Here is a 12,340-nt window from a genome sequence, read left to right on the forward strand (position 1 = left end):
AGTAAAAATTAGTATCTGAAATTTGTAGAACAGGGGCAACTGAGGCTAATCTACAAATGTACCAGGGGGAGAGGGAGACTGGTAAAGAAATATGAAAAACCTGAAATATTAAAACAAGGGGCTTGAGTAAATTAATTTGTAAAGACAACAATTATTTTTTGCCTTTGACAGAATTCATTGTGTCTTTGATGCAGAGATATCCGCTGCCTGTGTCCCTGCTGATCCAACACTATCCCCACTGTGGAAATTCAAAATCAGTTTTTAAGTAAATTTTGGAGGATATAATTTATGCATAATTATTCATAATTATGCACAATTTCCAGCAGCTATTGTCAGCTTCTCCTCTTGCATGCAAAAGGGGTTTTGCTCATCACAGTGGGTACCGAACTTCTAAAGGCAAATTGTGTCAAATATGCACCCAATTGCTGAAATTTTATGTTGCTCAAATTTGAACCCAAACAGGTGGAGTCTATCAGATAGATCAAAATAGTTGTGACCAAAAGGAATTCTATTAATGCAAATCCTGATATTTCTGTATATTTTTTTAATATCAATTAAATGTGATGTGTTACAATCTGGTTAGGAGTCAATAACTTTTGTTGTAAAGAAGACGAAATTTGAAGTCTCAGTTACTTACTAAGAGCTTACTAAGCCACAAGATTCGATGGCTTTAAACAAACAGAAGAAATTTTACTATACAAGAGTCAACAAAGCAAATAAGGCACTACCTACCTTATAGTCCAATATGCAGAATTAACAAGGAAACATGAATTAACAAGCAAACTGTGGTCGAACACAAACCGCAAATCAAATTACAGACACAACCAACACAGGCCCTCCAAGATTTTCAACAACCCACCCAGACGTCAGTGATCATTTTGATCACAAAAATCCTTTAAACTCAATCGTCCTCAAGAGGGATTTCAGCTCCTCTCTTTTGAGGATATACATAGGGACAACACAGGACTTAGGAGCAGGAGTAGGCCATTCAGTCTTCGAGCCAGCTCCTGATTTCCCGCAACAGCAGCTCCAACTCAGCCTGGAAGTCCTCCTGTTTCTTCAGCCTGCAAGTTGTGATCAGGCAACCGGACTCCAGCTCAAATTGCCACAACAACTGTTCACCTGGAAACTGCTCAATCCCTTCATCCAAGACTGTGTCCCACTGGGCTGGCCAGGTTGTACTCCAGCATCTATCCACCCACATGATTGCAGCTATTGAGCTGTATGGAGCAGACAACCACTGCTCACCACGAGCTTCTCACCACTGCCAGTTTCATGGAACAGACAGCTTCACCGAGCTGACAACTGCTCCACCAAGCTGACAACTGCTCCAGGGCTTCTGAGCCCCAGCTCACTACAGGCTTCTCTGAGCTGCAGCTCCCTATGGGCTTCTCTGAGCCCCAGTTGCACAGAGCTAATGACAGCACTTCAGCTGCTGCCTCTTCAGCTCTGGGCTAACCTTGTCATGAGGGCTTGTTTATGTACGCGTCACAGACAGTCCCGTGGTCACAAATTCGTGCCGCACCCCAGGTCACATGGTTGCACAGCCTATCCCCCTGCCATGCTCTGTGCTGGAATCCCAGACGTGCCAGGAATTGTAGTCCTCGGCCTCTGCCCAAAAACACACAGAGCATGTTTAAAAGATAGATTCCCTCACAGATTGTCAACGAGTTTTGTGTTATTGTTGGCCAAGCATCCCTGGGTGAAGCAGACACCACATTCTATAACTGTCACTAGAAACTGCCTGAAGAAAAAAACAACAACTATGCAGCCCATATGCCTGTCATGACACTGGCTGGCCTTGATTTTCTTTCTCAATTGCTAAGTTATGGCATTGATCTCATTCGTAACTTTTGCTGACAGCCACCTGCATTGCTATCAATTTATTAAATTTGGCTGACTGTCAGTTTGGTTGACTGGAAAAGCAGGGAGTGGGGGATGAAGCTTTGAACTCCACCTGGACAGCTCATTGGCCATCAGCTTGTAAATTTTAAAGATATATTAGACAGCTTTTCCAAGATCATCGAGAGACAAATACCTGAAGACTCATTTGGTGCTTAGACAAAATCTCACCTGCAAATTCTATAACACAGGCACTCACCTGGATTTAGTTTTAAGAGTTCGGTTCTATTTTTGTATTTGAGCAGTTAGAAATTCTGAAACCAAGTGAAATTTGCTGCTTAAGTTTTTATTAAACTTAATTTGTAGCTGAAATCATGTCCTTTGACAGAGTTTATTCTTTTGCAACCCAAAAACAACAACTCGAGATTCAAGACAATTCAGCTGACTAACTACAGTAACAGGAGATTGCATTTGATCCCTGGGTGATGCTACATTACTGGATTGTGTTTCTTATAGGAGCTGATTTGTTAAATTTAGTTCATTTGGTTCTATTCAAAACAGTATAAATTCACATGGTTTTATTGAGTGTGAGCTTGTTGCTGGGAATGGCCTTTCGTGCTCAGCATAAAATACCTGGATAAAGCCTAAAAAAAGAACTGTGGGTACACAAATTTCAATGAAAAATTACAAGGGCATATAAAAATAACAAAATCCAAGAGCAGTCAGTAAAGTGTGCCAATTAAAAAGAAAGAAAATCAAATCACTTTTCAAATATTTTTCAAGAATCCTTTAGGTCACAATCTTCAACTCAGTGCACAAAAATTTAGTACTAGAAAATAATGTAACATACAATTAAAAATTCACAAGAAAATTATTAGACTTGTACATACAATAATATTTGGGATGTTTATGATGAAGCCTGAGGCACAAATTTGAGGGTTGTTTATAAGGAATCATGGTCAACTGAAGAGACTCAATAAAGTAGCTGCCTACAATTCCCAGCATGCACATATTTGGGAGGTTGGAAAGAGTCCAAGATAGCAGCTTAAAAGATTTTTTAAATCTTTCTAATTGGCTCGAGTATGCCAGCATTTTGTTTAAAAAAATTTCACTTTTCTCCAATCCTGCATATTGTTGGAAAATGATGGTGAACAAATTCCCCAAGGAATGTATTTGTAGGTTTAACCCATGAAACAAATGGAAAATGGATTCCCCCCTCCCCCCACAAGTTCACTGAAAAACAATGTAAGCTAGAATATTCACGGCTGCTTAAATAAATGAAAATGTTATACCAAAAGCTAACTTTCCACTTTGAATTTCAACATAGTTTAATCTTTCTGTTCTACAATGTATACAAAACAATTACATTGGCTGCATTTCTTTTATATATGTTAGAACTCTAACAGCCAGTGAATCAAAATGATTAAAAACAAATAGTGGGAAGTTTGATATGTTTGGAGGTGGAGTAGATCCTGTTCCTTGTTCTAAGAGTGTATACTCTAAAAAGGATAAAGGAAAAATGCTGTTGCCCTTGTAGGAGATTTATGTATGCAAGTAACTGGGGTACATGAAAAGGAAGGAGGAGGGGCATGAACAGTATGTGCCTATCTTCAGTGGGTTAAAGAAAATACTACCACTGCCTGCTCACCCCATCAACTCGCGCCCCACAACTGAACCAATTAGTAACACTGCACTCTGATTCCTTACAAACTTGTCATATTCCTCCACTTCAGAAGGGCATTCTGGACCCAATTCCACCCAGCAGCCTTTCACAGCAGTGACACACACTGAAGAATCTTGAAAGGTGTCTGACAGCCTAACAGTGTACAGCACAGATATATCTGCAAACCTGTCACACTTACACATGTTCAGCATGAATTTCATATTCCTGAAATTGCAAATCAAACTCAGCAAGTAGGGGACACAGCAAGAGTGGGCAAAAGTACTTAAACTGCCAGCATAAAATTTTTTAAAGGTTTATGACAACAATGAAACGATGAGCAAAAGCTACCAATTATAGAGGGACAAATGGAAATCCTCCCAAAGTCTTTGAAAACTTGTTTACAAGAAAATGTTTAAACTTAATACAGCATGGGGTGTGTGTTGTCCGTTTGATATCATAGGTAAGTAATTTTTGAAAGGCAGAAGTACTTTGAACCACAGCTGCTTCTCCTAGTAGAGGGGCGAGAGAGGTAAAAATGACAGAAGCACACCCGAGATTACCCTTGCAGAAAGTCAATTGTCTGCTGTAGCAGCAAATGAAGTGCCTTTTCCCCTGTCAACTTATTGATTTATTTTTGAGATACGTGAGGGTATAAATTTATCTACTTACACAAAATTGGTAAGGAAAACACTATATTTTTCAGGACCCAAATCAAACCACTTACTTCACTGTCTGAGCATGCCTCCCTCAAACCTCTTCCCAAATAATCTGTGGCAATGATTACCCATCCCCATTTTCTTTGTCCCTGCATTCACTTACAACAGCATAACTTCTGACTCATCCTCCCCACAGGAGCTTCAAGTTTCAGTACAATTTATTGCCTATTATTTTTATTCTGTTGCCACACTCCTCACAAACAACTACACAGTCCTTCAACTGACATTGCTGTCATTAAAAAAGTGTTTGTTGATTTTTGTTTTTTTGCTTTGACTTGTTTCTTCAAATAGAGGATGGAGTCTGGGTTCAAATTGGAACCGCCCCACAAGAGGACAGTGGAAATCACTCTTACTCTGGAGAAGAATGAATCTAAATCAGCATCTATCCAATCCTACAGCAAGATAAGAATTTTTAAAAACAATTAGGTCAACAGGTGCTGAAACATTAAATTCTTACCTGAATGGCCAAAACTCAGTCAAAACAGTGGGATATTCAATTACTTTTTTATATTTGTTATGTTACTGCCAGCAACCCCAACTTCAGCACTGTAATGGGAATGATAGAGTGGCTGTGTTGTTGATGCAACAATCATAAAATCACCCCATGAAGCAGTTTTCTAAGGCATCGCTGGAGAAAGAAATACCACAAATGTTGAGTCAGTGGTCGCAAGGCTTGGATTAACAGTTCTCTGGCCAATAGCATTTGAGTGCTGCTACTTGTTCAGACTCTTTGATTAGAAAAGGCCCATGGTCAGAGATGGCTGGCTGTTTCTCCATTTCCAGCAGTTGTCTGGATTTTTCCCATGATGCAAGCAGGGCAGATTCCATAATGCCAACCACCACAGGACCACTTCAGGTAAGAGTTCAGTAACATTGAAACATCACTGATGTAATCCTAGAGAATCAATGTTGCTTAATATTTTAATTTTGCTCCAACTTGACAGGCAATAAGGCATGTTCCAAAAATTAACCATTTAAAGAGGACTCCCTTCCCCACCCCCATTTGCTTTAACTAAAAGGAATCAAAACGTATCAATTCTCATGAGTATCAGTTCAGGTTATCTGAGATCTCAGTCATTACAATTGCATGAATAAAATACTTCCAGTTCCAGAAGGTTTAAGCATTAGAAAGTACACTTCACAGGTGTAGAGTAAAAAAATTGGCTGGGTGATGTAATTTTTTAATTGTCTATTCCATCTCAAAACAGAGATCACACCCATTTTAAAACATTAACTATCCCATAGTTGCAATTAAAAGTCTCAAAATATAGCAACTTCCGAACAGTCAACATTCTAATAGTCAGGCAGGGAGTTGGGAAAAAGGGCTTCCCCAACTTTGAACAGGAAATGCATTGCAGTTCTTGCCCCAGTTGCTAGTTGAAGTGCTCCACCAATCCAGTGGTGTTCAGGCAATAGTAGTTTCTCACTCATTGCCCTGGTTGACCACGTGACAGCACAGTATGGGATTTAACGTGGGACCTTTCTGGTCTGCGTAGTTTGACTATTCACTGTCTCAACAACATTGGGAAACCGTTGTGTATACAGAACTACTAATTTAATATACTTCAATTAGAAACAACAATAGCTGAATAGAAGCAATAATCTAGTCTTTCTCATCATAATCTGGAGTATCATTTGAGCAAACAGTAGCTAAATATCCAATCTCTATTTGAAGCACTCATCCGCTGTCAAGCTCAGTTCTTCAAGTTCTTGTTTACTAATTGGAAGAGAACTACATAGCCCTGTCCTTTGCAATTGTCATCAGCAAAACCTGGTATTCCCTCTGTTAAACTAATGCTACATGTTCCTTTGCTTATAACTGATGTGTCCTAATGCCATCTTTTCAACTGTACTACTACTGACTGGAATGGCAATCACAGCCTTGGTCTCCAGATATCAGTGGAGCAACAAGTGTTTCAATTGCCTTTGCCTCCCATTAACACCATGTCTGATACAGTGAAATTCTTAATTAGGAGATCTGAAAAGCTTCATTTTTATTTTATGCACCTGCCTTGTTGTAGGTCAATGTATTGTCTTACTTGTTGCCACTATTGAAAACCCATGAAATGCTGCAGCTGAGTCAGTCAAGTAGTAGGCTAGCCATATTCATAGCAGTATTGGTATAGCTTGCCTAAATTTGTTCATGGAGGATGCAAGTAAAAGAGGCTGTCTGGTGAAACTTGCAGTAGCTGTTCCTTCCAGTTCAAGTATGAATATGTTAGCTGCATCAAAGCTGCACTGAAAAAAATTACTCATTTGTTTTGCCTGACCTCCAAGTATCAGACATTCTTATCTTAAAATGAGAATGCAATGTAATTTAGTATCTAACCTTCACTATATACAGCTTGCAGAACAGCTAGCTGTTTAGTTGTTAGGCATACTGTGGTTTGCCATATACTAACATGCTTTTTGTTAATTGCCAATCATTTGGATGATAGCCCATAAATACAAGAGGAATAGAGATAAGGGAACTGAAATTTAACAGCAGCAGATTGTTTGTCACAGCTCAGAGATCTAACAACTGACAAACAGTGCTTTCCAGGAATATACATAGGTTATCAATTACAGAAATATCCATTCATCTATCTGGTTTCTGGAATACCTAACCAGATTAACATAGGGCAACTGGATTAATTTCCAGGAGCGCAGTGTTTAAGGCTAACAGTAAAACATCACCATTCCCTGTCCTCAAAAGAACTCAAAGCTAAGAAGTGGCATTAAAAGGAAAAGGAAATCATTTACATTTGTACAGGAGGGAGGGCTTCAGATTCATAAAACATTGGGGTGTTCTGGGGGCAGGAGGCACCTATTGAAAAGGGGTGGATTGCACCAGAAGGGGCAATGTCCTTGCAGGGAGGTTTGCTGGTGTGGTTAGGGAGGGTTTAAACTCAACTGGCAGGGGAACAGGCACCAGCATACAGAAGTAGAAAAGAAGAATACGATGCATAAACAAGTGGGTGTGTTGGATAGAACGAGAGAAAGAAGTAATATCATATCGGATAGGAACAAACTGAGGACTATGAGGAATGCAAATACAGCTTTACGATGCTTGTATGCAAACACAGAATGGTGAATAACGTTGGTGAGCTACAAGCACATATAGCTGTGTGGGAATATGATGCAGTGGTAACAACAGAAACATGGCTTAAAGGAGGCGAGGACTTGGCACTTGATATTCTCAGATACAAAATGTTTATAAAAGATAGAGAAGGAAAAAAGGAGAGAATCCATTTGGTTAGACTTGAAGAAGACAAATATTATCACGCTCCTGGGAACATTCTACAGGCATCCAAATATTGAGGGTGAGAGATAGAGAAGCAAATCTAGAGAAATTACAGAGGTGTGCAAGAACTATAGAGTGGTAATGTTGGCAGAATTGAATTACCCAAATATCGACTGGGATAATGTTAGAGTTAAGGGTGAGGAGGGGAAGGAATTTATGAAATGTGTTTAGGAGAGCTTCCTTGACCAGTATGTTCTCGATCCAACTAGGAAGGAGGCATTGTTGGATGTGGCGTGAAGGAATGAGGTGGGCCAAGTGGACCAAATGTCTGGTAGAACATTTGGTTAAGAGTGAACATTGTATCATCACGGTTTAGATTAGTAGTGGAGCAAAGCAAAGAACAATCTAAAATGGAACTTCTAAATTGGAAGAGGGTTAACTTCAATGGGATGAGGGAGGGGGTGAACTGAGCCAGGGTAAAATGGAACAAAAGATTGACAGGAAAAACTAATAGGAAAATGGGTGATCTTTAAAAAGAGATGTTTCAGGTGCAAGCTAGGTACATTGCAACAAGGGCAAAAGATAAGGGAACCAAAGCTCGGGCTCTTTGGATGGCAAGGGAGATACAGAATATGAAGAAACAAAGAAGTGGTGTATGATGCATTTTAAGGTGAATTATTCAAATGAGAGCCAGACCGAATACAATTAAGGTGAAGGGAATAAAAGAGTAAAACGAGACCAGCAAGAGAGACAATGAGAATAGAATGGCAATTGGCATAGAAGAGAAACCAAAACCTTCCACTGACCTGTAAACAGTAAGTACGTAGTAAGATGTGGTGTGAGGCCTAATAGGGACAAAGACGGTGATATGTGCTTAGGGTCACAGGGCAAGGCTAGAATACTTCATGAGTACTTTGTATCAGTATTTACTAACAAAAAGGACATTGACAACATATTGGTAGAAGCAGATGGTAAAGGATGGGTTGAATAAGGTGAAAATTGATAGGGTGTATGGAAAGGCTAGCTCTACTTAGGGTAGCAACTTGTCTGGCCTGGATAGCTTGCGAGCCAAGTTGCTAAAGGATCTGGGAGTGGAGACAGTAGAACGGGCATGCCATTATCTTCCAAATTTTCCTACGTACCAGGGAGGTGCTAGAGAATTGGAGAGTGGCAAATGCGACATCCTGATTCAAGAAAGGGTGTGGGGACATTCCTAGTCATTTGAGGCTGGTCAGTTTAATATCAGTGGTGGGTTAAGGTGTTAGAAACAATAATCAAGGAAATAAAATCAACAGGCAGTTGGAGAGGTTTGAGTTAATTAAGGGTAGCCAACACAGATTTGTAAAAGTCAGATGATGTTTGACTAATCTAATTGAATTTTTTGATGAAGTAACAGACAAGGTTGATGAAGGGAAAGAAATGGATATTGTCTATTTAGATTTTAAGAAAGCATTTGACAAAGTACCATAAAAGACTGGTTAACAAAACTGAAGCTCATGGAATAGGAGGGTCAGTGCCAGCTAGGATAAAAATAGATTGGCTTAATAACAGAAAACAGAATGTCTTGGTAAATGGTTGTTTTCAGACTGGAGGATGGTAGACAGTGGTGTTTATCAGGTTTAGTGTTGGGATCACTGCTTTTTTTGATGTATATAAATAGCTTGGATATTGGAATACAGAATAAATTTGCAAAACTTGATGATGATATCAAACTTAAGAGGTGTAACAGACAGCGAGAATGATATAAGTGACTGAAAGAGGAAACAGATAGGCTAGAAGAATGGACAGTCAAGTAACAGATGGAATTTAATATTGAGAGATGTGTGGGGTGATACATTTTGGCAGAAAGGATAGAAGCAGTAAAGAGTAAATGGCACAGTTCTAAAGAGTGTGCAGGGACAGAAGGGCCTGGGGGGGGGTTCATGTGCATAAATGCTTGAAGGTGACAGGACATTGAGAGTGCAGTTAGCAAAGCATATGGGATCTTGGACTTCTTGGATGTATCAAGTGCAAAAGCAGCTGGATAGGCCACACCTAGAGTATTGCATCCAGTTCTGGTTACCACACTTTAGGAAGGATGTGAGGGTCCTTGAGAAGGTGCAGAGGAGATTTACCATAATGGTTCCAGGGCTGAAGAATTTTAGCTACAAGGTTAGGTTAGAAAAGGTGGGGTTGTTCTCCTTGGAACAAAGGAGATTGAGGGGGAATTTTGTAGGGATGTACAAGATTATGACAGGTTTAGATATGGAAGATAAAGAAAAGTGGTTCCCATTAACTGATGGTACAAGAACTACAGGGCTCAGATTTAAGATTTTGGGCAAGACACGCAGTGGGGATGAGAGGAAGAACCTTTTTATGAGATAAATGGTAATGACCTGGAACACACTGTCTACGAGGGTGGTGGAAGCAGAAACAATCAAATGATCTCAAAAGGAAATTGGATGGGCACTGGAGGGAAATAAACTTATAGTGCTACAGGGTTAGAGCTCCAGAGAGTCAGCACAGACCCAATGACCTCCACCTGTGGTGTAATGATCACGAGCTTCTGACTCAGAGGCAAAGAGAGCCGAAGTTGACATTTCTCAAGGTAATACTAAATTACCAAGGGCTTCAGAAAGTGTTGGTAAAAATACCATTTGACTGCAACTAAATAGATTTGGTAGATTTCAGTCTGGTTCAGTGACAGTCATCGCATGATCCAAGAGTCCATTAATACCTAACATTTTCTCACTTTTGGCCATAGGCAAACTTTGCTTCCTAAGCAATTCTGGCCCACTATTTGCAGTTCATTTCATTGCAGGATGCTCATCAATTGAAGATTTAATGCTGTTTCTTCTCTTTTGCTCCAGTTAGGAGAATGTTTTGAGAAGTCAGGGCTGCTCTACCTTCCATACAGCTAGTGAAAGGTGCCTAAATAATACCACAATATAAAGCTAGTTTCCCCTGTCTACAGAAAAGCACCTGAACAATTGCCCAGTGCCATCAATGTAACTAGGAGCTCCCCGCTGTGTAGATGAGGAACAGACTTGTACAGTCACTGTGTTGCGGCACTCCAGATAGTGGCAAGTTATGGCCTTCAATAAAAAGTTGCTGGGCAAAGCCAGTTCAGGCCGAACCACCACATTCATCTGAATTCACCAAAAGCAAGCTGCAGTGATCACTCCATGATAAGAAAGCTGGTAAATTTGTTTTAGTGCAATAGTAGGAACTAAGTTCATGGACTTCTCAGTGGTAACTGCTGGAAAGTCACAGTTGAATATTCCACAGTAGTTCATTCAACAACTTTGGTTACCTCCTAGCAGATAGAGAACATGTCACATCACCAGTGCAACAGCAATATCCTGAAGGATACAGAATGATTTACAGTCTCCCAACATAATACTTGCATGATAATGCTGATCGAGCGGTATTCGATTTGTAACAGATCTTGGGCGCGCTATTTCCAGGTAACAAAGTCAAATCCGATACAACCACAGTTCAAGTCATAGCAACTGCTGCTTGGTTAACTGAAGAAAACTTATGAACCTGTATATATAATATTCACATTTAAAATAGAGAAAGAGAGGAGGAAAAAAGATAGAGGGACAGACAGATTAATAGACCACTTTCAGGCACCCAACGGGGATGAAAAGTGCTAATAAAGCACATGAAAAAAGTTGAAGAAACTTATCAAATCATCAGATTCCCCTTGATGTTCTACCCTCTATGCAAGACATAGTCAACTCTTAAAAAAGTTATATTTCTTCTAGGGGAAAAAACATCCATTGGAAGATTTGAGATAGACTGAGGGATTGGATGAGGGCTGACAGCATCGGTTTTCAGAATGAGATTTTGATCTCTTCCTGAAATCATTGTATTTTCTATCAGGTATACTGAACCTGCAATTGTAAAGCCCTCACAATCTAGCCACTGAAGACTGGTCAACTGAATCCTATTCAATGCTTCCATTTCTTATCTGCTAGTTTGTCCCATTTGAATTTTAGGGGCCTGGAAGTTTGGAAAAGTTTGTTTTCCACCCCTGATGTCTCACTGATGATGAACCCTAAGCAAAGCACCAAGATCTGGTTAATCTCAGGAAGTTGAAGACTTCATTTGTGACCCTAGCAGTTCGATAATACACACCTGTACAGCCCATAAAGTCAGGGGCTTAGATACCCCTGTGCTATCATCAAGTGAATGAAACCTCAAATTTTGTCAAATCTATCCAACTTTGACCCCTTGCCCATCATACACATTTCAGCCTTTTTTTAAAATAAAAAATAATCATAGGGTAAGTGCATCATTTCGAACTGTCTATAATTCTGCAACCAGCCAGCAGCAGCAAGGACAACTCCCAGCAGGGCATGTCCTTCTATAGGGATACCATAAAGATGAACTGGATGGACCAAATGACTTTTTCACAATCCACGATTTCTTCTGGGTTTGCTCAATGGCTTTTCAAGATTCTTTCAATGGAAACTCAAATAACAGACAAAACCCACATCCTACAGTTCCAAGGGATTGTACTGTCAGATCATCTCCAAAATCTGGAGCATTTCTATTTGTAATAAACAGCTACTCACCAAAACCTGGATGCCTTCTTTTTCAACAGGAGCCTTGTCATAGGTGGCTTCACAAACTCGAACTAGTGTGGTAACACCATACTTTTTGAGCTCCTGGAAGGTACAATAGTTCACATTAAAAAAAAATTGTTCTTGGGAAAGATTTTTTTCTGTTTCTGCTTTCCCTCATTGGTCGACTTCAATGGTAAATGGAAGTGGTCTCAATTTATACATACCCCTGTTTTGTCAGAGGGGACAGGCAACTGTGGGCAATAGGACAAAGGCAACGTCAGAATGCAGTCCACAATGGGGAGTGATGGCTGTTTGATAATTGAAGTGGACACTCTCACATACT

General features: G+C 39.9%; 1 protein-coding gene across 3 annotated transcripts in view; it reads right to left on the reverse strand.

Moving 5' to 3' along the window:
* LOC144695866 (protein tyrosine phosphatase type IVA 2-like) overlaps positions 1-12,340 on the reverse strand; it is a 102,226-nt gene that overhangs the window by 13,722 nt on the left and 76,164 nt on the right. For all 3 annotated transcript variants that reach the window (XM_078566909.1, XM_078566907.1, XM_078566908.1), the window contains one exon: positions 12,007-12,099. In XM_078566909.1, the coding sequence (XP_078423035.1) occupies positions 12,007-12,099 (93 nt within the window). The remainder of the gene's footprint in view (positions 1-12,006; positions 12,100-12,340) is intronic.

This window comes from Cetorhinus maximus, chromosome 21, assembly GCF_964194155.1.
Source record: "Cetorhinus maximus chromosome 21, sCetMax3.hap1.1, whole genome shotgun sequence".
NCBI classification, from domain to species: domain Eukaryota; kingdom Metazoa; phylum Chordata; class Chondrichthyes; order Lamniformes; family Cetorhinidae; genus Cetorhinus; species Cetorhinus maximus.